Genomic DNA, 27393 nt, shown 5'->3' on the forward strand with positions numbered 1-27393 from the left:
ACAATGCCTGTCACAGCCTATTCATGATAGAGCAAAAGCTGGTACATATAGCATATGAAATGGCTGTCAAGTGTTTGTGTGACATAAGCCATATGGTCCTAATGTGTCTATTTCCAGCTGTGCCTTTTCTTGCCAAAGCAATGCACAAAACAAGGGGTGTCGAACTCATTTTGGTTCGCGGGCCTCATTATGGCCACATTTATTAGATCTCATGTGAGCCAGACCTGAAAAAATCTACTTCGGCACCCCTAAACATCAACAGGAAGTGACCCCAAAAGGTTCCCCAATCACCAATAAAATGACCTGATCTCAATAGGAAGTGACCCAAAAATGTTTACAAATCACCAGAATGTGGCCTGAATTCAACAGGAACAGACAATGAAATGTGCCCAAATCACCAGGAAGTGACCCTGAAATGCCCCCAAATCAACAGAAAGTGAAGCTAGAAATCAACGGCATATGACAAGTGCTTCAGTGATCTAACAGCTACAGGAAGTGACCCCAAATTGCCCTAAAATCAACAAGAAGTGACCTGATATCAATAGGAAGTTACCGCGAAATCAATGGGAAGTGACCTGCAATCCACAGAAAGTGACCCAAAGATGTTCCCAGATCGCCAGGAAGTGACCCGATTTCACTAGAAAGTGACCCCGAAATGCCCCAAAATCAACAGGAAGTGACCTGAAATCAACAGAAAGTCGCCCCGAAATGCTCCCAAATCACCAGGAAGCGACCCCAAATTACCCTAAAATCAACAAGTGACCCGATATTAATAGGAAGTGACCTCGAAATGCTCCAAAATCACGAGGAAGTGACCCATTATCAATATGAAGTGACCCTGAAATGCCCCCAAATCGACAGAAAGTGACCTGAAATCAACAGGAAGTGACCCCAAAATACCCAAAAACCAACAAGAAGTGACCTTAAATTGCCCTAAAATCAACAACTGACCTGATATCAATAGGAATTGACCTTGAAATGCTCCCAAATAATCACAAAATGACCCATTATCACATGAAGTGACCCTGAAATGCCCACATATCGACAGGAAGTCAACTGAAACCAACAGGAAGTGACCCTGAACCGCTCAAAAATGAACAGGAAGTGACCCCAAATTGCCCTAAAATCAACAAGTGCCTGATATCAATAGGAAATGACCTTGAAATGCTCCCAAATCACCAGGAAGTGATCCATTATCAACATGAAGTGACCCTGAAATACCCCCATATCAACAGGAACTGACCCCGAAATGCCCCCAAATCAACAGGAAATGACCCCAAATTGCCCTAAAATCAACAACTGAACTGATATCAATAGATATTGACCTTGAAATGCTCCCAAATCACCACGAAATGAGCCATTATCAAGATGAAGTTACCCTGAAAGGACCACATATCAACAGGAAGTGCACTGAAATCAACATGAAGTGACCCCGAACCGCTCAAAAATCAGGAAGTGACCCCAAATTGCCCCAAAATCAACAAGAAGTGACCTGATATCAATAGGAAGTTACAGCGAAATCAATAGGAAGTGACCTGCAGTCCACAGAAGGTGACCCAAAAATAGTTACCAGATCACCAGGAAGTGACCCGATTTCCCTAGAAAGTGGCCCCGAAATGCTCAAAAATCAGGAAGTGACCCCAAATTGCCCCAAAATCAACAAGAAGTGACCTGATATCAATAGGAAGTTACCGCGACATCAATAAGAAGTGACCTGCAATCAATAGAAAGTGACCCAAAAATGTTGCCAGATCACCAGGAAGTGACCCGATTTCACTAGAAAGTGACCCCGAAATGCCCCAAAATCAACAGGAAGTGACCTGAAATCAACAGAAAGTCGCCCCGAAATGCTCCCAAATCACTAGGAAGCGACCCCAAATTACCCTAAAATCAACAAGTGACCCGATATTAATAGGAAGTGACCTCGAAATGCTCCCAAATCACCAGGAAGTGACCCATTATCAATATGAAGTGACCCTGAAATGCCCCCAAATCGACAGAAAGTGACCTGAAATCAACAGGAAGTGACCCCAAAATACCCAAAAACCAACAAGAAGTGACCTTAAATTGCCCTAAAATCAACAACTGACCTGATATCAATAGGAATTGACCTTGAAATGCTCCCAAATAATCACAAAGTGAACCATTATCACATGAAGTGACCCTGAAATGCCCAAATATCAACAGGAAGTGAACTGAAATCAAAAGGAAGTGACCCTGGACCGCTCAAAAATTAACAGGAAGTGACCCCAAATTGCCCTAAAATCAACAAGTGCCTGATATCAATAGGAAGTGACCTTGAAATGCTCCCAAATCACCAGGAAGTGATCCATTATCAACATGAAGTGACCCTGAAATACCCCCATATCAACAGGAAGTGACCCCGAAATGCCCCCAAATCAACAGGAAGTGACCCCAAATTGCCCTAAAATCAACAACTGAACTGATATCAATAGGAATTGACCTTGAAATGCTCCCAAATCACCACGAAATGAGCCATTATCAACATGAAGTTACCCTGAAAGGACCACATATCAACAGGAAGTGCATTGAAATCAACATGAAGTGACCCCGAACCGCTCAAAAATCAGGAAGTGATCCCAAATTGCCCCAAAATCAACAAGAAGTGACCTGATATCAATAGAAAGTTACCGCGAAATCAATCGGAAGTGACCTGCAATCAACAGAAAGTGACCCAAAAATGTTCCCAGATCACCAGGAAGTGACCCGATTTCACTAGAAAGTGACCCCGAAATGCCCCAAAATCAACAGGAAGTGACCTGAAATCAACAGAAAGTCGCCCCGAAATGCTCCCAAATCACTAGGAAGCGACCCCAAATTACCCTAAAATCAACAAGTGACCCGATATTAATAGGAAGTGACCTCGAAATGCTCCCAAATCACCAGGAAGTGACCCATTATCAATATGAAGTGACCCTGAAATGCCCCCAAATCGACAGAAAGTGACCTGAAATCAACAGGAAGTGACCCCAAAATACCCAAAAACCAACAAGAAGTGACCTTAAATTGCCCTAAAATCAACAACTGACCTGATATCAATAGGAATTGACCTTGAAATGCTCTCAAATAATCACAAAGTGACCCATTATCACATGAAGTGACACTGAAATGCCCAAATATCAACAGGAAGTGAACTGAAATCAAAAGGAAGTGACCCTGGACCGCTCAAAAATTAACAGGAAGTGACCCCAAATTGCCCTAAAACCAACAAGTGCCTGATATCAATAGGAAGTGACCTTGAAATGCTCCCAAATCACCAGGAAGTGATCCATTATCAACATGAAGTGACCCTGAAATACCCCCATATCAACAGGAAGTGACCCCGAAATGCCCCCAAATCAACAGGAAGTGACCCCAAATTGCCCTAAAATCAACAACTGAACTGATATCAATAGGAATTGACCTTGAAATGCTCCCAAATCACCACGAAATGAGCCATTATCAACATGAAGTTACCCTGAAAGGACCACATATCAACAGGAAGTGCACTGAAATCAACATGAAGTGACCCCGAACCGCTCAAAAATCAGGAAGTGACCCCAAATTGCCCCAAAATTAACAAGAAGTGACCTGATATCAATAGGAAGTTAACGCGAAATCAATGGGAAGTGACCTGCAATCCACAGAAAGTGACCCAAAGATGTTCCCAGATCGCCAGGAAGTGACCCGATTTCACTAGAAAGTGACCCCGAAATGCCCCAAAATCAACAGGAAGTGACCTGAAATCAACAGAAAGTCGCCCCGAAATGCTCCCAAATCACCAGGAAGCGACCCCAAATTACCCTAAAATCAACAAGTGACCCGATATTAAAAGGACGTGACCTCGAAATGCTCCCAAATCACCAGGAAGTGACCCATTATCAATATGAAGTGACCCTGAAATGCCCCCAAATCGACAGAAAGTGACCTGAAATCAACAGGAAGTGACCCCAAAATACCCAAAAACCAACAAGAAGTGACCTTAAATTGCCCTAAAATCAACAACTGACCTGATATCAATAGGAATTGACCTTGAAATGCTCTCAAATAATCACAAAGTGACCCATTATCACATGAAGTGACCCTGAAATGCCCAAATATCAACAGGAAGTGAACTGAAATCAAAAGGAAGCGACCCTGGACCGCTCAAAAATGAACAGGAAGTGACCCCAAATTGCCCTAAAATCAACAAGTGCCTGATATCAATAGGAAGTGACCTTGAAATGCTCCCAAATCACCAGGAAGTGATCCATTATCAACATGAAGTGACCCTGAAATACCACCATATCAACAGGAACTGACCCCGAAATGCCCCCAAATCAACAGGAAGTGACCCCAAATTGCCCTAAAATCAACAACTGAACTGATATCAATAGGAATTGACCTTGAAATGCTCCCAAATCACCACGAAATGAGCCATTATCAACATGAAGTTACCCTGAAAGGACCACATATCAACAGGAAGTGCACTGAAATCAACATGAAGTGACCCCGAACCGCTCAAAAATCAGGAAGTGACCCCAAATTGCCCCAAAATCAACAAGAAGTGACCTGATATCAATAGGAAGTTACCGCGAAATCAATGGGAAGTGACCTGCAATCCACAGAAAGTGACCCAAAGATGTTCCCAGATCGCCAGGAAGTGACCCGATTTCACTAGAAAGTGACCCCGAAATGCCCCAAAATCAACAGGAGGTGACCTGAAATCAACGGAAAAGTGGCCCCGAAATGCTCCCAAATCACCAGGAAGCGACCCGAAATTTCCCTAAAATCAATAAGTGACCCGATATTAAAAGGACGTGACCTCGAAATGCTCCCAAATCACCAGGAAGTGACCCACTATCAATATGAAGTCACCCTGAAATGCCCCCAAATCGACAGGAAGTGACCTAAAATCAACAGGAAGTGACCCCAAAATACCCCAAAACCAACAAGAAGTGACCTTAAATTGCCCTAAAATCAACAACTGACCTGATAGCAATAGGAATTGACCTTGAAATGTTCCCAAATAATCACAAAGTGACCCATTATCACATGAAGTGACCCTGAAATGCCCACATATCGACAGGAAGTCAACTGAAACCAACAGGAAGTGACCCTGAACCGCTCAAAAATGAACAGGAAGTGACCCCAAATTGCCCTAAAATCAACAAGTGCCTGATATCAATAGGAAATGACCTTGAAATGCTCCCAAATCACCAGGAAGTGATCCATTATCAACATGAAGTGACCCTGAAATACCCCCATATCAACAGGAAGTGACCCCGAAATGCCCCCAAATCAACAGGAAGTGACCCCAAATTGCCCTAAAATCAACAACTGAACTGATATCAATAGGAATTGACCTTGAAATGCCCCCAAATCACCGCGAAATGAGCCATTATCAACATGAAGTTCCCCTGAAAGGACCACATATCAAGAGGAAGTGCACTGAAATCAACATGAAGTGACCCCGAACCGCTCAAAAATCAGGAAGTGACCCCAATTTGCCCTAAAATCAACAAGCGCCTGATATCAACAGGAAGTGATCCCGTACCGCTCAAAAATCAGGTAGTGACCCCAATTGGACCCTAAAATCAACAAGTGCCTGATATCAATAGGAAGTGACCTGAAATGCTCCCAAAACACCAAGAAGTGACCCTGAAATGTCCCCAAATCAACAGGAAGTGACTGTAAATCAACATGCTGCAAGTTTTTGGTCAAAAATCACCACACAGGTTTTTCTGCCATTGAAAATGAATGGGAAAATTTGGACGTACATAGCCGTCAATGGAATAGACGTGCATGGCTGTTGGAGACATCGACTTACTTGGGTGCCCGTTGAATGTCAATGGACTACCATGGTAAATGGTCAAAAAAAATCACAGGGACCAAGTGTGTGTTATCCTTCCATTGAAAACGAATGGGAATTTTGGACGTACATGGCTGTCAATTGTATTCCTTTAGAAATGAATGGGACCGTTTTTGGCGAATTACAAGGGAACTGTACGTCTTATCATCCTGGAATTTTTGATGTGTAAATTATGTGATTTGGGTTTCGATTTTGGCAAAGGAAAAATTTTGGGGGGACCGTTAAAATTAAAATGGTTGCCAAAAGCCATGCTGGTGAAGTGATATTCCGGTAAAAGAGTTAATCAAGAGAATTTATGCCTTGGTTACATTTGCTTTGAAAAAATAGAATTCTTCAATCTACGTCACGTGCTGTCAATCAAACGTAAACACACACCTCTGCCACTTCCCATGTTGCTTTGCACACGCGAAAATGTAGCAGTGCGTACGGCATGTGGTGCAGAGAATGAGTCAGACTGCCCACCAGCTGTGAGCCTCCCCTGCCAATGTTTGGTACTCAGGGTGCTTCATGCAGGGCTGGTGACAGCTAACAAAACTATTATGAGTGATTGTCACTGTTGTTGGGCTGAGGAAGAGAAAGAAGCATAGAAAAGCGGACTGGTTAACGCCACCTGCATCAAAAGTGTGAATGACTTGACAAACGTCTGTTTTCAGGGCTGAATCAGCATTATTGCACAATGTATTACATTTGAGCCAGAACTCCTTCCATGGCAACTGTGAAAAAAAACTATATTTTGCCTATTGGATGACTTGGATTTTCCTTTTGCGCAATGTTAGTTTATTAAAATTTATTGCGCTTTCACTTGATCTACACATGAGTCAATGCAAGAGGGAAATCTGCCATGGAAAACTATGAATATACAAAACATAACCTCTTTGACTGAACAAACCAAACTTGGGATTTTTTATGATTCATTTTTGGTCAAATAAGTACATTTATAGAGCTAATATAAAGACAAAAGAGAACATTTTGCTGTGATGGTTGGTATATCGGGTCACTTCTTATTGATTTGGAGGCATCCAAGACTTTCTGTAGATATCAAGTCACTATTTTGTTCATTTTGGGGAATCTCGTGTTCACTTCCTGAACATCTTGGGTCACTTCCTGTTGATTTTGAGGCATTTCAGGGTCACTTCCTGTTTGTTTTGGAGCATTTCGGGTTCACTTCCTGCACATATTGGGCCACTTCCTATTGATTTTGAGACATTTCAGGGCCACTTCCTGTTAATTTTGAGCATTCCAGGGTCACTTCCTGTTTATTTTGGGGTGTTTCAGTTTCACTTCCTGTACATATTGGGTCACTTCCTGTTGATTTTGAGGCATTTCACGGTCACTTCCTATTGATTTTGAGGCATGACACGGTCACTTCCTGTACATTGTGGGTCATTTTGAGTTTACTTTCTATACACATTGGGTCACTTCCTGTTGATTTTGAGGCATTTCAGGGTCACTTCCTGTGGATTTTGAGCTTTCCATGGTCACTTCCTGTTTATTATGGGGCATTTCAGGATCATTTCCTTTTTTTTTGTGTGTGTGTGGGGGGGGGCATTTTGGGTTCATTCCTGTACATATCAAGTCACTTATGGGTTCATTTTGAGGCATTTCAGGGTCACTTCCTGTCGATTTTGGAGCATTCCATGGTCACTTCCTGTTTATTTTGAGGCATTTCTGTTTCACTTCCTTTACATATCGGATCACTTCCTGTTGATTTTGAGGCATTTCAGGGTCACTTCCTGTTTATTTTGGGGCATTTCAGGTTCACTTCCTGTACATATTGGGTCACTTCCTGTTAATTTTGAGGCATTTCACGGTCACTTCCTGTTGATTTTGAGGCATTTCAGGGTCACTCCCTGTTTATTTTGGGGCATTTCAGGAATACTTCCTGTTTATTTTGGGGTATTTCAGGTTCACTTCCTGTACATATTCGGTCACTTCCTGTTGATTTTGAGGCATTTCACGGTAACTTCCTGTAAATTTTGGGTTCACTTTCTATACATATTGGGTCACTTCCTGTTGATTTTGAGGCATTTCAGGGTCACTTCAAGTTTATTTTGAGCTTTCCATGGTCTCTTCCTGTTTATTTTGGGGCATTTTAGGATCACTTCCTGTTTTTTTTGGGGGGGGGGGGCATTTTGGTTTCATTCCTGTACATATCAAGTCACTTATGGGTTTATTTTGAGGCATTTCAGGGTCAGTTCTTGTTGATTTTGAGCATTTCATGGTCACTTTTAGTTGATTTTGAGGCATTTGTTTCACTTCCTGCACATAATGGGTCACTTATTGTTGATTTTGAGGCATTTCAGGGTCACTTCCTGTTAAATTTGAGCATTCCAGGGTCACTTCCTGTTTATTTTGGGGTATTTCAGGTTCACTTCCTGTACATATTGGGTCACTTCCTGTTGATTTTGAAGCATTTCAGGGTCGCTTCCTGTTGATATTGAGGCATTTCAATGTCACTTCCTGTACAGAGTGGGTCATTTTGGGTTCACTTTCTATACATATTAGCTCACTTCCGGTTGATTTTGAAGCATTTCAGGGTCACTTCAAGTTGATTTTGAGCTTTCCATGGTCACTTCCTGTTTATTATGGAGCATTTCAGGATCACTTCCTGTTTTTTTGGGGAGGGGGGGCATTTTGGGTTCATTCCTGTACATATCAAGTCACTTATGGGTTTATTTTGAGGCATTTCAGGGTCACTTCCTGTCGATTTTGGAGCATTCCATGGTCACTTCCTGTTTATTTTGAGGCATTTCTGTTTCACTTCCTTTACATATCGGATCACTTCCTGTTGATTTTAAGGCATTTCAGGGTCACTTCCTGTTTATTTTGGGGCATTTTGGGTTCACTTCCTGTACATATTGGGTCACTTCTTGTTGATTTTGAAGTATTTCAGGGTCATTTCCTGTTAATTTTGAACATTCCAGGGTCACTTCCTGTTTATTTTGGGGTATTTCAGGTTCACTTCCTGTACATATTGGGTCACTTCCTGTTAATTTTGAGGCATTTCACGGTCACTTCCTGTAGATTTTGAGGCATTTCAGGGTCACTTCCTGTTTATTTTGGGGAATTTCAGAATCACTTCCTGTTTATTTTGGGGTATTTCAGGTTCACTTCCTGTACATATCGGGTCACTTCCTGTTGATTTGGAGGCATTTCAGGGTCACTTCCTGTTGATTTTGAGCATTCCATGGTCACTTCATGTTGATTTTGAAGCATTTCTGTTTCACTTCCTTTACATATTGGGTCACTTCCTGTTGATTTTTAGGCATTTCAGGGTCACTTCAAGTTTATTTTGAGCTTTCCATGGTCACTTCCTGTTTATTATGGGCATTTCAGTATCACTTCCTGTTTTTTTTTTGGGGGGGGGGGCATTTTGGGTTCATTCCTGTACATATCAAGTCACTTATTGGTTTATTTTGAGGCATTTCAGGGTCACTTCCTGTCAATTTTGGAGCATTCCATGGTCATTTCTTGTTTATTTTGAGGCATTTCTGTTTCACTTCCTTTACATATTAGGTCACTTCCTGTTAATTTTAAAGCATTTTGGGTTCATTTCCTGTACATATTGGGTCACTTCCTGTTGATTTTGAAGCATTTCAGGGTCACTTCCTGTTGATTTTGAGGCATTTCACGGTCACTTCCTGTACATTGTGGGTCATTTTGGGTTCACTTTCTATACATATTGGCTCACTTCCACTTGATTTTGAAGCATTTCAGGGTCACTTCAAGTTGATTTTGAAGCATTTCAGGGTCACTTCAAGTTGATTTTGAACTTTCCATGGTCACGTCCTGTTTATTATTGGGTATTTCAGGATCACTTCCTGTTGTTTTGGAGGAGCATTTTGGGTTCATTCCTGTACATATCAAGTCACTTATGGGTTTATTTTGAGGCATTTCAGGGTCACTTCCTATTTATATTGAGGCATTTCTGTTTCACTTCCTTTACATATTAGGTCACTTCCTGTTAATTATGAGGTATTTCGGGTTCACTTCCTGTACGTATTTGGTCACTTCTTGTTGATTTTTAAGTATTTCAGGGTCACTTCCTGTTAATTTTGAGCATTCCAGGGTCACTTCCTGTTTATTTTGGGGTATTTCAAGTTCACTTCCTGTACATATTCGGTCACTTCCTGTTGATTTTGAGGCATTTCACGGTAACTTCCTGTACATTTTGGGTTCACTTTCTATACATATTGGGTCACTTCCTGATGATTTTGAGGCATTTCAGGGTCACTTCAAGTTTATTTTGAGCTTTCCATGGTCACTTCCTGTTTATTTTGGGGCATCTCAGGATCACTTCCTATTTTTTTTGGGGGGGGGGGGGGGGGGGGCGGGTAATTTCCGTTCATTCCTGTACATATCAAGTCACTTATGGGTTTATTTTGAGGCATTTCAGGGTCACTTCCTGTTGATTTTGAGCATTCCATGGTCACTTCTCATTGATTTTGAGCCATTTCTGTTTCACTTCCTGTACATATTGGGTCACTTCTTGTTGATTTTGATGTATTTCAGGGTCACTTCCTGTTAATTTTGAGCATTCCAGGGTCATTTCCTGTTTATTTTGGGGTATTTCAGGTTCACTTTCTGTACATATTGGGTCACTTCCTGTTGATTTTGAGGCATTTCACTGTCACTTCCTGTACATTGTGGGTCATTTTGGGTTCACTTTCTATACATATTGGGTCACTTCATGTTGATTTTAAGGCATTTCAGGGTCACTTCCTGTTTATTTTGGGGCATTTCAGGATCACTTCCTGTTTATTTTGGGGGCATTATGGGTTCATTCCTTTACATATTGGGTCACTTTTTGTTGATTTGGAAGTATTTCAGGGTCACTTCCTGTTGATTTTGAGCATTCCAGGGTCACTTCCTGTTTATTTGGGGGTATTTCAGGTTCACTTCCTGTACATATTGGGTCACTTCCTGTTGATTTTGAGGCATTTCACGGTCACTTCCTGTACATTGTGGGTCATTTTGGGTTCACTTTTTAAACATATTGGGTCACTTCCTGATTTTGAGGCATTTCACGGTCACTTCCTGTACATTGTGGGTGATTTTGGGTTCACTTTATGTCAATATTGGGTCACCTTCTGTTGATTTTGAGGCATTTCAGGTTCACTTTAAGTTGATTTTGAGCTTTCCATGGTCACTTCCTCTTTATTATGGGTCATTTCAGGATTACTTCCTGTTTTTTTGAGGGGGGGGGCGGGTTTGGGTTCATTCCTGTACATATCAATTCACTTATGGGTTTATTTTGAGGCATTTCGGGGTCACTTCCTGTCAATTTTGGAGCATTCCATGGTCACTTTCTGTTTATTTTGGGGCATTTCAGGATCACTTCCTGTTTATTTTGGGGTATTTCAGGTTCACTTCCTGTACATATTGGGTCACTTACTGTTAATTTTGAGGCATTTCAGGGTCACTTCGTGTTAATTTTGAGCATTCCAGGGTCACTTCCTGTTTATTTTGGGGTATTTCAGGTTCACTTCCTGTACATATTGGGTCACTTCCTGTTGATTTTGAAGCATTTCAGGGTCACTTCCTGTTGATTTTGAGGCATTTCAATGTCACTTCCTGTACAGAGTGGGTCATTTTGGGTTCACTTTCTATACATATTGGCTCACTTCCGGTTGATTTTGAAGCATTTCAGGGTCACTTCAAGTTGATTTTGAGCTTTCCATGGTCACTTCCTGTTTATTATGGGGCATTTCAGGATCATTTCCTGTTTTTTGGGGGGTCATTTTGGGTTCATTCCTGTACATATCAAGTCACTTGTGGGTTTATTTTGAGACATTTCAGGGTCACTTCCTGTTGATTTTGAGCATTCCATGGTCACTTCTTGTTGATTTTGAGGCATTTCTGTTTCACTTCCTTTACATATTGGGTCACTTCCTGTTGAATTTGAGGCATTTCAGGGTCACTTCCTGTTTACTTTGGGTCATTTCGGGTTCACTTCCTGTACATTTTGGGTTCACTTTCTATACATATTGGGTCATTTCCTGTTGATTTTGAGGCATTTCAGGTTCACTTCCTGTTTATTTTGGGGCATTTTTGGGTTCACTTCCTGTTAATTTTGAGGCATATCTGTTTCGCTTCCTTTACATATTAGGTCACTTCCTGTTAATTTTGAGGCATTTCAGGGTCACTTCTTGTTTATTTTGGGTCATTTCGGGTTCACTTCCTGTACATATTGGGTCACTTCTTGTTGATTTTGAAGTATTTCAGGGTCACTTACTGTTAATTTTGAACATTCCAGGGTCATTTCATGTTTATTTTGGGGTATTTCAGGTTCACTTCCTCTACATATTGGGTCACTTCCTGTTGATTTTGAGGCATTTCAGGGTCACTTCAAGTTTATTTTGAGCTTTCCGTGGTCACTTCCTGTTTATTTTGGGGCATTTCAGGATCACTTCCCGTTTTTTTTGGGGGGGGGGGGCATTTTGGGTTCATTCCTGTACATATCAAGTCACTTATTGGTTTATTTTGAGGCATTTCAGGGACACTTCCTGTACATATCGGGTCACTTCCTGTTGATTTTGAGGAATTTCACGGTCACTTCCTGTAGATTGTGGGTCATTTTGGGGTCACTTTCTATACGTATTGGGTCACTTCCTGTTGATTTTGAGGCATTTCAGGGTCACTTTCTGTTTATTTTGGGGCATTTCAGGATCACTTCCTGTTTATTTTGGGGTATTTCAGGTTCACTTCCTGTACATATTGGGTCACTTCCTGTTGATTTTGAGGCATTTCAGGGTCACTTCCTGTTTATTTTGGGGTGTTTCAGGTTCACTTCCTGCACATATTGGGTCACTTCCTGTTGATTTTGAGGCATTTCAGGGTCACTTCCTGTTTATTTTGGGGCACTTCAGGATCACTTCCTGTTTATTTTGGGGCATTTCTGTTTCACTTCTTTTACATATTGGGTCACTTACTGTTAATTTTGAGGCATTTCAGGGTCACTTCCTGTTTATTTTGGGGCATTTCGGGTTCACTTCCTGTACATATTGGGTCACTTCTTGTTGATTTTGAAGTATTTCAGGTTCACTTCCTGTACATATCGGGTCACTTCCTGTTGATTTTGAGGCATTTCACGGTCACTTCCTGTACATTGTGGGTCATTTTGGGTTCACTTTCTATACATATTGGGTCACTTCCTGTTGATTTTGAGGCATTTCAGGGTCACTTCCTGTTTATTTTGGGGTGTTTCAGGTTCACTTCCTGTACATATTGGGTCACTTCCTGTTGATTTTGAGGAATTTCAGGGTCACTTCCTGTCGATTTTTGAGCATTCCATGGTCACTTCCTGTTTATTTTGAGGCATTTCTGTTTCACTTCTTTGACATATTGGGTCACTTACTGTTAATTTTGAGGCATTTCAGGGTCACTTCCTGTTTATTTTGGGGCATTTCGGGTTCACTTCCTGTACATATTAGGTCACTTCTTGTTGATTTTGAAGTATTTCAGGTTCACTTCCTGTACATATCGGGTCACTTCCTGTTGATTTTGAGGCATTTCACGGTCACTTCCTGTACATTGTGGGTCATTTTGGGTTCACTTTCTATACATATCGGGTCACTTCCTATTGATTTTGAGGCATTTCACGGTCACTTCCTGTACATTGTGGGTCATTTTGGGTTCACTTTCTATACATATCGGGTCACTTCCTGTTGATTTTGAGGCATTTCAGGGTCACTTTCTGTTTATTTTGGGGCATTTCAGGATCACTTCCTGTTTATTTTGGGGTATTTCAGGTTCACTTCCTGTACATATTGGGTCACTTCCTGTTGATTTTGAGGCATTTCAGGGTCACTTCCTGTCAATTTTGGAGCATTCCATGGTCACTTCCTGTTTATTTTGAGGCATTTCTGTTTCACCTTTTACATATTGGGTCACTTATTGTTAATTTTGAGGCATTTCAGGGTCACTTCCTGTTTATTTTGGGGCATTTCGGGTTCACTTCCTGTACATATTAGGTCACTTCTTGTTGATTTTGAAGTATTTCAGGTTCACTTCCTGTACATATCGGGTCACTTCCTGTTGATTTTGAGGCATTTCACGGTCACTTCCTATTGATTTTGAGGCATTTCACGGTCACTTCCTGTACATTGTGGGTCATTTTGGGTTCACTTTCTATACATATTGGGTCACTTCCTGTTGATTTTGAGGCATTTCAGGGTCACTTCCTGTTTATTTTGGGGCATTTCAGGATCACTTCCTGTTTATTTTGGGGTGTTTCAGGTTCACTTCCTGTACATATTGGGTCACTTCCTGTTGATTTTGAGGAATTTCAGGGTCACTTCCTGTCGATTTTTGAGCATTCCATGGTCACTTCCTGTTTATTTTGAGGCATTTCTGTTTCACTTCTTTTACATATTGGGTCACTTACTGTTAATTTTGAGGCATTTCAGGGTCACTTCCTGTTTATTTTGGGGCATTTCGGGTTCACTTCCTGTACATATTAGGTCACTTCTTGTTGATTTTGAAGTATTTCAGGTTCACTTCCTGTACATATCGGGTCACTTCCTGTTGATTTTGAGGCATTTCACGGTCACTTCCTGTACATTGTGGGTCATTTTGGGTTCACTTTCTATACATATTGGGTCACTTCTTGTTGATTTTGACGCATTTCAGGGTCACTTCCTGTTTATTTTGGGGCACTTCAGGATCACTTCCTGTTTGTTTTGGGGTATTTCAGGTTCACTTCCTGTACATATTAGGTCACTTCCTGTTGATTTTGAGGCATTTCAGGGTCACTTCCTGTCAATTTTGGAGCATTCCATGGTCACTTCCTGTTTTTTTTTAGGCATTTCTGTTTCACTTCTTTTACATATTGGGTCACTTACTGTTAATTTTGAGGCATTTCAGGGTCACTTCCTGTTTATTTTGGGGCATTTCGGGTTCACTTCCTGTACATATTAGGTCACTTCTTGTTGATTTTGAAGTATTTCAGGTTCACTTCCTGTACATATCGGGTCACTTCCTTTTGATTTTGAGGCATTTCACGGTCACTTCCTGTACATTGTGGGTCATTTTGGGTTCACTTTCTATACATATTGGGTCACTTCCTGTTGATTTTGAGGCATTTCAGGGTCACTTCCTGTTTATTTTGGGGCATTTCAGGATCACTTCCTGTTTATTTTGGGGTATTTCAGGTTCACTTCCTGTACATATTGGGTCACTTCCTGTTGATTATGAGGCATTTCAGGGTCACTTCCTGTCAATTTTGGAGCATTCCATGGTCATTTCCTGTTTATTTTGAGGCATTTCTGTTTCACTTCTTTTACATATTGGGTCACTTACTGTTAATTTTGAGGCATTTCAGGGTCATTTCCTGTTTATTTTGGGGCATTTCGGGTTCACTTCCTGTACATATTGGGTCACTTCTTGTTGATTTTGAACTATTTTGAAGTTTTCAAGGTCACTTCCTGTTAATTTTGAGCATTCCAGGGTCACTTCCTGTTTATTTTGGGGTATTTCAGGTTCACTTCCTGTACATATTGGGTCACTTCCTGTTGATTTTTGCCATTCTAACATAACCGTAACTACATACATGGGCACAAATGGCACTGTTAAAAAGTGACCCATTTGAGTTCGTCGAATTATTCGACAAACATTCAGTCGAGATTCAAACAAGGGGAAACGTTATGTTGTGAATATATATACTCACAATTAAAATCAATTTATTGGAATAGGGGGGAAATCATCTCCACACACAACCCTCTTTCCCCGAAGCTCCACTTCTTCCCTGCTTGCGTGCCAAGCGAGGCTGCAAGCCTATTATCCAATTAGTCGCCCCTCGCCTCTACCTGTCCATTGTCACGGCAATTAGTTTCCCAACACGTGAATTGGCTCCCCTGCTATTTAGAGACGAGTCGGTGAAGCGGATCATCACCGGCACGACATTACGCTGGAATTTGGCGAGAAAATCATCAAATAAATAAAGCATGCACGCTCTGGTGAACGCCTTCTTGCGTTGCCTCTCCTTCCTACTTCCCCCCTCCTGGCTTTGTGTCAGCCTGTGCTCGTGGGCCAGTGAGTGCGAAGAGACGCCGACACGGCCCAATCCCAGAGCTCGCTTCCGAGCTACAAAGCCGCTTACATATGAGGAAGTAGCTGCAGTAGCCGCGGCGGTACACGGTGGTGGTGGTGCTACGGCTGCCGCCTCCTCCTCCTCCCCTTCCAGTCAGTCGGCCTCTCCCGCTTCAGGCTGCGTCTCGCCGGCTCCGCAGGCCGCTCCGATCCGGATCGAGGTCGCGCGGCAAGCCGTGGAGCGCGTCTGGGGAGCTTCGCGCCAGAGTAGCCGTCGAGCGGCGTCGCCTCCCGCCCGCCGCCTACTCGACTCTTCCGCCACCGACTCCGGGGAGAAGATGAGCGCGGCGGCGAGCCCGTGTTCCCCGGACTCGTCCGAGGAGGTCATCACGGTGGACCACCGGCTTTCCCAGGAGATGGGCACGGTTACCATTACGGTGGCTATCCAGGCGGCCGAGGACGAAGAGCCGGAGGAATTCTCTCCCGGGAACGTCGACTTTATCGGCGGCAGCTGCAGCGAGGATGAATTCGGCAGGCATGACAAGTCGAGGTTAGTCGTGTCTCAAACACGCCGTCAGACACTTGAAAGTTGAGCTGAGGTTAAATACAAGAAATAAAAGCCGAATGCCTCTTAACGGTGGCGCTCCGATTAAATTCCACTCATTCAAGATTTTTGCACAAAGCCAATTGATTCCTTTTAAAGTGATGTTTGAATTTTGAAAATGTACTTTTTCGGCTTTTAAGCATGGAAACTAACTGGAAGGCGATTTTTGCTGGTTTGTAGTGAAGGAATATTGATGACATTTTTACTAGGGCTGTCAAACTATTAACATTTTTAATCAAGTTAATTACAGCTTAAAAATTAATTAATCGTAATTAACCGCAATTCAAACCATCTCTAAAATATGCCATATTTTTATGTATATTATTGTTGGAATGGAAAGATAAGACACACGACGGATATACATACAACTAGAGCTGGGAATCTTTGGGCACCTAACGATTCGATTACGATTCAGAGGCTCCGATTCGATTATAAAACGATTATTGATGCACCCCCCTCGTTTTTTTTTCCTTTTTCTTTTTTTTAAATGTTTTGTACATTAGTTCCAAAATTGTTCAAAAATACTCTCAGGCTAAACCAAACTACTATTTCAGTATCAAGTTAACATATAGCAATAAAAAATATACAAAAATAACAGTAAATAAAAAAACTCCAGTCCCCATTCTGTATCAGCAGCTTTAAACTACATTCAATTAATTTAATGTTGTGAATCAACCGTTAAAGTTGTTAAAATTGCTCCCGTTATTCCATAATTTCCCTTTTGTCTACTTTCGACATGTGAAAGTTTTAAAACTGTTTTAAAGATAGATTCAAGTCAATATTTTACCGATTTAGGAGTATTTTAGATAAAAAGTTAATTAGGTGTGCTTGGAAGGTTCGCTACAACAGCCTTGTAGGGAAGTGTACTGCTTTAAGATGGCGGCCGTTTACTAACACCCACATCTAGCTTTTTGTAGATGTGCTGCTAACGCTACCGAATCTATGGTGCATCTAGTCCTATATAAATGATATCTACCATAACATTATGTGGATGTACTTTGTAGGAGCTTTTCGGCAGCAGTCAGGTATGTTGTTGTGTTTTTTTTATCTCGTGGCATGAGTTGAGCTAGAGCCGTGAGTTGAGCATTGGCATTACCCGAGGGGCCGGGTAATGACAAGCATGATGTTTAGCTACTCTCGCTCCGTTCTTCCTCATTGCGTCCCGAAGACCGCGCGGCGCGCTGAGTGTGTTGTACTTCCGCTTTACTTGGCATATTTCAATAATCGGAATTTGGATGTTTGTGAATCGTTCTCGAATCTTCCACGGCCGAATCGCGAATAATCTAAGAATCGGAAATTTTGCACACCTCTACATACAACATACTGTACATCAGTACTGTATTTGTTTATTGTAACAATAAATCCACAAATGGCACTATTAACATTCTTTCTGTTAAAGTGATCCACGTATAGAAAGACTTGTAGTTCTTAAACGATAAATGTTATAGTTACAAGTTATAGTAATTTTATATTAAAACCCCTCTTCATGTTTTTGTTTTAATAAAATTTGTAAACTTTTCAATCAAAAGTAGAGTTAATATAATAATAATAAGAATAAAAATAACAATAATAAAAATAGAGTGAAAAGTTTTACGTATATTTTGCATAGCTATTTTGATATGGAATGCCAGTTCATTTTGCATTGTTGTTTAACTGTGTCAGAATAGGGCCTCATTACTATAGACTGAAGTGCTTTTCTTTTTGTGAACATTATTTTTTTTTTTTGAGAGATAGGAATATTATTTTTGTTGTGCTTTTACTAAACGATACTTATGTTTGTTGTGAAGGAGTTGCCGAAGCGTATTCCAATAAACGGCGCGGTCCAAAGAACGCCTGTGTCCACTTGCCTTTACTTTATAACATATACAGTGGGGAGAACAAGTAAATTATAATATATATAATTCAATAACTTTTCAATCATATTTCCCAGTCAATTATAAATAGAGTTGGGCATCGTTTGAAATGTAGCGATTCCAGTTCCGAACGATTCTCGATTCCGATTTTTTAAAAGGCAGGTTAAAAAAAAAAATTGCATTCTTTATATTAAAATCTTAACTTCTGAACTTCTCACAGTGCTAATTTTAACTTGTATATAAATTAGGGCTGTCAAACGATTAAAATGTTTAATCGAGTTAATTACAGCTTAAAAATTAATTGTAATTAATCGCCATTCAAACCATCTATAAAATATGCCATATTTTTCTGTAAATTATTGTTGGAATGGAAAGATAAGACACAAGATAGATATATACATTCAACATACGGTACATAAGGACTGTATTTGTTTATTATAACAATAAATCAACAAGATGGCATTAACATTATTAACATTTTGTTAAAGCGATCCATGGATAGAAAGACTTGTAGTTGATAAATGTTAGTACAAGTTATCGAAATTTTATATTAAAACCCCTCTTAATGTTTTCGTTTAAATAACATTTGTTAAATTTTCAAGCAAAAAATAAACTAGTAGCCCGCCATTGTTGATGTCAATAATTACTTACACAATGCTCATGGGTGCTCAAGCCTATAAAATCAGTCGTACCCAAGCGCCAGCAGAGGGCGGCAAAACTCCATAAAACACAATTAACAAGTGAGCGTTTCACTGTACCGTCATTTAAATGTGTCTGAGCGGGGCGTCTGCGTTAATTGTGTCAAATATTTTAACGTGATTAATTAAAAAAAAATAACGCCCGTTAACGCTATAATTTTGACAGCCCTAATATAAATATCAGTCTTTGAACCCGAGCTATTTTTTTTCTGCTTGGCGGTCAGGGCATCGAAACAAGGAATCGAAATTTTAAAATTCGAACGATTCCGGGATCATCGGAGTGTTGGAACCGGTTCCCATCGATGCTCGATTCTCGATGCCCAACCCTAATTATAAATCAACAGTTTGTCAAAATTAGTTCATCAATATATAAAACAATGTTAACCTAACCATCGCCTGACATACCATAGAACAACGTTACGTTGTTTCAACGTCACTCGCGTTATTGATTTTTAAATCAATGGCAATATTTTGTGTTTCTAATAACATATATTAGTAAAATAGAACAATTGTGGCTTATTAGAGCCTACAAGTCTTTAAGTCTGAGGTTCCCCTTAAAAGACCATGTGGAATCAAGTGTCACACTCCAAGGTACTTCAATTCAGAGAGTTGTCGTTCCTGTCCTCTCAAAAGCAAACCTGATTGTTTGATGCCCAATGGTACAAAGCCTTTTAGTTGTAGGCAAGATTTGCAAAAGCCATTCATTTGTAGGAACCTTGGCTAATGTGAGAGCAGAGGCTGCGTCTTGAATATTTTTCACACTAGTGAAGATGACTGCATCATCAGCGTACATTTGCAATTCATTCATTTACTCGTGAATTCTGCAAGTCATTAATATACATAGAAAATAACAGTGGGCCAAGTACTGACCCCTGAGGCAGGCCAACAGGGACATCTAGAAATGTTGATTTGACACTGTTAATGCGGACACACGGTTTCCTGAGTTCTAAATATGATTTTATCCACTGAATTGCATCCAAGGAAAAATTAAAATGGGTTAGTTTAGATAGAAGAATTTCATGATTTACGGTGTCAAATTCTCTTCTCATATCTAGAAATACTGCGCCAATGCAAGGTTTGGTGTCCAACATGCGTTTGATCTTCTCTATAAATAGTTTGCCAACTCTGTAGAATGATTTTTACAGAAATCAAATTGCATTAGATTAGGGCTGGAAAGCGAATATTTTAGTAATCGAGTTGACTACTGAAAATTCCATTGTTTAATAGGACAAAACATTTTTAGGTAAATAACAATTATAAACATGAGAAAACAAGACATTTCATCTAATATTGAACCATTTTTAGAAATTCTGTCTTTATTTTAGATGTACATTGTTGGAGAAAAAAATGCGTCTCAGATGCGAGTAGAAAAAACAACAACAAAATATTAGGGCTGTCAAAATTATCGCGTTAACGGGCGCTAATTAATTTTTTAAATTAATCACGTTAGAATATTTGAGCGGGGCATGTGCGTTAACCGCGTCAAACTGACTAAAATGACAGTACAGTGTAATCTCCGCTTGTTACTTGTTGTTTGGTGTTTGGCGCCCTCTGCTGGAGTTTGGGTCCAACTGATTTTATGGGTTAGTACCATGAGTGAGCATGGTGTAATTATTGACATCAACAATGGCGAGCGACTAGTTTATTTTTTGATTGAAAATTGTACAAATTTTAATAAAACGAAAACATTAAGAGGGGTTTTAATATAAAATTTCTATAACTTGTACTAACATTTATCTTTTAAGAACTACACGTCTTTCTATCCATGGATCACTTTAACAAAATGTTAATAATGTTAATGCCATTTTGTTGATTTATTGTTATAATAAACAAATACAGTCCTTATGTACTGTATGTTGAATGTATATATCCATCTTGTGTCTTATCTTTCCATTCCAACAATAATTTACAGAAAAATATGGCATATTTTATAGATGGTTTGAATTGCGATTAATTACGATTATTACGATTAATTAATTTTTAAGCTGTAATTAACTCGATGAAAAATTTTAGTTGTTTGACAGCCCTACAAAATATATATATATGGCGGAAAACACTCAGGTGACTGAGACCCCCAGTTTGGCCGAATTTCAAAATTGTCCTATATGCATGTGTGATACATCATTGGAAAGCTTAAAATCTCATTTTTCTGGGGAAAGAAAAAAAAAAATGAACAGGACGGCATTTAAAAAAAAAAAAAATTAACCCTTTAACACCGAACGTGTCGGCAGCGACGCGTTTACACATATCGTCTTTGAAGCTTCGTCACGCTGTAATTACGTCACCCACGTGCCGCTGGTTGGTCTCATTTGAAAGTGCGGAAGTTGATGTCCACACCAGTTTTTATTTGAAGTCAATCGACCAAGAAAAACGGGAGATAATGTCATTTGAGTTTTATGGTTTTATTGCACTCATAAATATGCATTCAAACGCTGCATGGACCATGTATCTATCTCCATATTTCCATCATTTCTTGTCCTTTTTCAAAACCGAAAGCAGCACAAAAGACTACATATCCCAAGAGCCGTTCTGATGTCAAGAAGGACGAACCGAATGTGATCATTTTTAATAAATTTCCGAACGAGGCGCCAACTAATGAAAGGGAGGCATGCGACGCAAGCAACGGCCGGTTGGTTTGAGCGAGCGACTTTGAAACGTGCAGAATGAATATAAAACTACATTTAGCGCAAGCTAATGCATTATTTCATTAACTCAAGGAGGAAGATGAGCCGTAGTTGTCGTCTTTTTCTTTGCATGAGTCGGCATCTCGGCGAATAGAAGTGACGGCAGCGCGCAAACGGGGAAAGAGTAGGCTGTGTGACGTTGTGTGTGACGCAGCTCCGTGACCTGTTCAAGCTTTATTGAGTGCGCAAAAAAAAACTTTATTGGGTCGCATGCCTGCAAATTTTGAATTGAACTAAACTACTTGTCAATATTTTTTTTAAATACTTTTTTTCAATGTTATATATATTTTTTCTTTACTATAATCTTTTAAATTTTTATGTAGATGTGTGTTCGAGAAGCTTGATTGCATGTAGGTATATACTTTTGATAAGGTGATGGGTACAACACTTAACTTCACAAAGAGATATCCTCCAAACCCTTTTTGTGTTAGATGATATATATAATTTTTTTTCTCACTATTTTGCACTGTATATAACTTATTTTGACCATAGTATGTGTAAAGGCCAAAAACGCCTATGACCATACCTGCTGTTTGTGTTGAATTGTTAAACATTAAACTATTCAATCTTATTTTTTTCTATTGAATGTTTATCCTAACAAGTTGAATAAATATGATCAAGCTTCAAAACGGTTGGTTGAGCATGTTAGGTTGTCAGTGGGACGTCAACATTACAAATTTTGAAAAAAGATTTTGGTATTTTTTTTTTGTCTTTTTGGGTCCCAAATGTGGATTAAAATTGGTCAGTGAAGAAAACAACAGTTTGGACATGAAGTTCAAGGTGTCCTGAAAAAAGGGACCCAACTTGGCCATTGTAAACAATTTTTTCTTTGAAATATAAAGGCAACATCAAATGCAAGCAAATTCGGCCAAAATAGGCTTAGGTGTTAAAGGGTTAAACGGCAAAACCCTAACTGGAGGTGAGAGCACGCGAGAGCATAATTTCTAACGCCATCACGTCATAATGTTTATAACGTCATAACGCCATGATTTTAACAAGATATTATCGCGTGCTTACCTCTTTTCGATCCAAAAACTCCGTGTAGGATGTATTGCCGAGTGCCAAGACGTAGCTGTGACTGGTCACAGCCGGATTTTTCGGAGATTTTAGGGGTGAAACATGGCAATATAACAAGGGTCGCGATGCAGAAATCGCAGACATCAAGGAGTGGTCGAGATGTTCTTTTTAATACATTTTAGAGCTGCAGCTATCGAATATTTTAGTAATCGAGTAATCGACTGAAAATCCTATTGATTAATCGAGTAATTGTATAAAACATATTTTTTAGGTAAAAAGCAAATATAAATATACATCAGAAAACAACTTTTCATCTAATATTGAGCCATTTTCTGTCAATCAATGTCTTTATTTTCAATGTACATTGTTGAAAACAGCCAACAATTAATTGCCTCAGATTTCACTAGAATAAAAAAAAGACCAATTCACTGCTTTCACTCGGAAAAAAAAAAAATTATATGTAATATATATATATATATAATTAGGGCTGTCAAATGATTAAAAAATTTAATCGAGTTAATTACAGCTTAAAAATTAATCAATCGCAATTCAAACCATCTATAAAATATGCCATATTTTTCTGTAAATTATATATATATTCTGTAAAATAATTTGTTGGAATGGAAAGATAAGACACAAGATGGATATATACATTCAACATACGGTACATAAGGACTGTAGTGGGCATTTCACTCTACTGTCATTTAAATCTGTCTATGCTGTCCTCACTCCGAAGCGTCTACTTTTTCCAAAGCTAGACAGCTAGTGAACGACGCCTTAATAATCAGACTTCTTCTTTTTTCATCTGATTTATTAATAAAATGGCCTCAAACCACTGTCCTCTTTAGACCGTAGTGAAACTACAAAAAAAAGTACACAAGCATTAGCAACAACGTTAGCTTAGCACGCTATACAGGTTCACTAAACAAAAAGCGTCTCATACAAAAAATATAACATTTTGCTTACTAACATAATATGTACATTCTTTACAACAACCATACTTATGGACAAATCTTGTCCAAGGATCATATAAGCACAACATTACAACGTAGGCGTCAGCCAGGGACATCGTGCAGCCATATTGAACTGGCAAGAAAGCAATAAACCATGTCGCAAAGCAACCACAAGAGTTCACTGTTAGACAGCACAAAAAACCTTGCTGTAAAACTTACCAAAAGGCAGAATACTGTCTGAGCGGGACATGTGCGTTAATTGCGTCAAATATTTTAACGTGATTAATTTAAAAAAATTAATTACCGCGCGTTAACGCGATAATTTTGTCAGCCCTAATATATATCAGGCATGAAAATCTCTCACCTTTCGGCGAAATTCGCCGTTTTGAAGTCAAAAAGGGCGACCTACGTGAATTGCGTAGATCCGAGGAGAAATTCTTTTTGGGAGGAGGGGGGGGGGGTCGGTAGGTTTTATTTAATTATTATTATTGTTATCATCATGTGATTAACTTAGTACGTGAACTGAGCACTTAAGAAATCGGTTCTTTAAAAAAGTGACAGTTGGACAGTCAGCAAATCCTTCTAGATGCTTCGCTGACGAGAACCAATCATCGGCCCAAGCTAGGGGTGGGCGATATGGCCTTAAATACGTATCACGATAAATGGAGCAGATTTACCTCGATAACGATAAATGACGATAAAGTCGCCCAAGCAGACTGTTGTATAATTTGAAAATCTGAATCAATGCATGAAATACAGATTAACAGTTTCTTGTTGATTTAGTTACCAGCATTCAATTTGATATATTTAACAATTGTACATGCAGTCTAGACATTAGGTTTATAAAAATGTATTGTAAACAATAAGAATTCAAGTATGAGCATTTATAACAGCGTGTATGGCTTGAACAATCTACATTGTCAAAATCCATATGCCTGTGCAAACATGTCATTGTAACACAAATGACTTGCAGCTTGAACAGTACACTTCAAAAAGACAATTTATTGTTAATGGCTGCTGTGACATAATTATTCAATACAAGTGTTTACTTTATGGTTTCAGCCCCCCCCCCCCCCCCCCAAGTGCATTTTTTAATAAATGCAGGCATACATGAACCCCCAAACAGACAGACAGACAGACACACATTAAAGCTATATTGATCTTCTGCAAATGAAACACTTAAGATTTTATGATAGCAATAATGACACAGAATTAAGCACATACAGAAAAATAGCTGGGGCCATTTCTCGGTCATATTACAAGTTTCACCGTTGGATTGTGCTTAATGCTGAATGCTTTACCATCACAAAAGCTATCAGAGAAATCACACACAGTCAGATACAAAATAACGCGACATAGTAATTGCTAGATGCAGTCCGTGCACAATCCACTGATTAAGTTCAGCCGTTTTGACAAGGTTAGAGCCGCTATCCGACTCCATCACGTTCATTTGTAGCGTTAGCCGCTAGCGGCCGCTAGCGTTAGGCGCTAGCGTTAGCCTGTGGCCTGGCTACCAGTAGAAAGCAATGAAAGCACCATCTCCGGAAATCGTGAGAACAAGGGAGTACAGCGGGTGAAAGCCCGTCTGAATGCCACCAAGAGTCTATTAAATGTCGGGTGAAAGTTTGGCGAACCTCCCTTAAGCCACACTCCATCACGTTTTGCTTGTAGCATTAGCTGCTAGCGTTAGCTTGCCGGGCTTCTGTTTGATTGGCTTCCTGATGATCACGTGACTCCCTACGTGAGTACATTCACTGCTTTCTTAAAGGGGAATGAACATAGGCGAACAACACAGTCAAAGCGGGATGAAAAGACTATTTTCTTGTTTTATTAATTTACCGAATTTACCGACATGGTCAAAATTACGTCGGTCATCGTGAAGAATTTCGGTGACGGTAAATTTTCGGTTTACCGCCCAGCTCTAGCCCAAGTTGCGTTCCATTATTCCAAACGCGCGCACTACATGGAGTGCTCGGAGAGCCTTTGGTTGCATTGCAAAGCTGCGAAAACAAAAAGCAGGCCTTATCCACACCGGGACAGACCAGAGCGCAGCATACACACTTGCCTGTATTTGCCAGCAGATTGAATATGGTGAGTAATGGTTTCAATCGTTTTCACATTTTGCGATATAAAAAAGTTACTGCCATTCGTTGCAGCTTGCGTCAAACACTGCCAGAGCTAGCCAAATCTCCCATGAAAAAAAATAGCTCCTGTTAAATTGGCGTCAAGCTTGTGTATTTAGCGGTAATATAAACGAAGAAACACACTGTTGAGTCAAATTAAGCGGCATGCTCTTGGATGGAGCGGGGCGCCTCGCATCGTTCCCGTCGTCCACGTGAGACGCGGTATTTTCGACTGGGACTTGAGCCGACGGCCGGTGTCAGCACAACACCGGCCCGACGAGTGGTGGGAATGATTCTTGCTTCTTTTCAGAAATACAGTGATCCCTCGTTTCTCGCGGTTAATGGGGACCAGAACCCGCCGCAATAAGTGAAAACCGCGAAGTAGCGCCCCCCCCTCTCAATTTTTTTGTGCGTGTTCAATGTATTTATTCAGATTTTACATTGGGGATAAAAGATAAATATATGACGTGTTTTTTCACTTTTTTCCCCCCAAAGTATGATTTATAAATGATTTTTAAGCACTTCAAAATATAAGAATTATGATATGTTTTAAACCTGTTACTGCCCCACCGAATTATTTTAAAACAGGAATAAAGTAGTAAGAAAATGCTTGGCTTTATTAAATGCTTCATAGTGAGTCTACTCAAACCCTCTCAGGCTTTGGTAAACGGTGATTGACACATGTGCAACGTTTTTCTTTTTAAATATATTTTTTTGTTTGAAGCAACTTACAATAAATAATTAATTAATTAATTAAATAATTTCATTGTCGTCATCGCTGACAAAAACAATACTGATTCGGTCACTTTCTGTTGATTTGGGGGCATTTTGGGGTCCCATCCTGTTGATTACAGGTCACTTGTTCTCAGTGAAATTGACGTACATATGCATCACACTTAAAATACTCCATGTAATCTTTTTGGGGTGATGCCAGCAATGGCAAAGACAGAAATAGTAGAAGAATAGAACTTACTGTGGCAATAGTTGTACAACCATCTCTGATTTATCAACCCGGGACAAAGTGGCAAAAGTGACTATTCATCAACATGTGTCTTTTTTAGGGCTGTCAAATTTATTGCGTAAAAGGGCGGTAATTAATTTTTTTTAAATTAATCACGTTAAAATATTTGACGCAATTAACGCATGGACGGAATGACCCGTTCATGCGTTGCCTCGAATATTTTACAATGACTCCATTTTTAACACGCCTAAATGAACTGAGTGTATACCATTTGAAGCCACCGCTGACAGCCATGGTTGCCCAACTTCCCATCATGCATTTGTGCAGAGCAGGAGACGTTCTTTTTCTTAACACGCTTAATTGAACATACTGTATACAATTTGAAGCCACCACTGACAGTCATGGTTTCGCAACTTCCCATCATGCATTTGTGCAGTGCAGGAGACGTTCTTTTTCTTAACACGCCTAATTGAACACAACGCAGAACATACTGGATACCATTTGCAGCCACCGCTGACAGTTGTGGTTGCCCAACTTCCCATCATGCATTTGGGCGGAACAGTTAAGTTGCTACAGTATAATTTAGTGAAAGCACAGCAAAAATTATATTCCTATCTCTC

The 27393-nt window shown here is 39.9% G+C and overlaps 1 protein-coding gene across 1 annotated transcript in view; it reads left to right on the forward strand.

Moving 5' to 3' along the window:
- The first annotated feature begins 15585 nt into the window (after positions 1 to 15585).
- Positions 15586 to 27393, forward strand: part of larp6a (La ribonucleoprotein 6, translational regulator a) — a 33788-nt gene continuing 21980 nt past the window's right edge. The window contains exon 1 of the mRNA XM_057841493.1: positions 15586 to 16430. Coding sequence (XP_057697476.1) covers positions 15796 to 16430 — 635 coding nt within the window. The 5' untranslated portion in view covers positions 15586 to 15795. The remainder of the gene's footprint in view (positions 16431 to 27393) is intronic.

This window comes from Corythoichthys intestinalis, chromosome 1 (genome assembly GCF_030265065.1).
Source record: "Corythoichthys intestinalis isolate RoL2023-P3 chromosome 1, ASM3026506v1, whole genome shotgun sequence".
Taxonomy (NCBI): Eukaryota; Metazoa; Chordata; class Actinopteri; order Syngnathiformes; family Syngnathidae; genus Corythoichthys; species Corythoichthys intestinalis.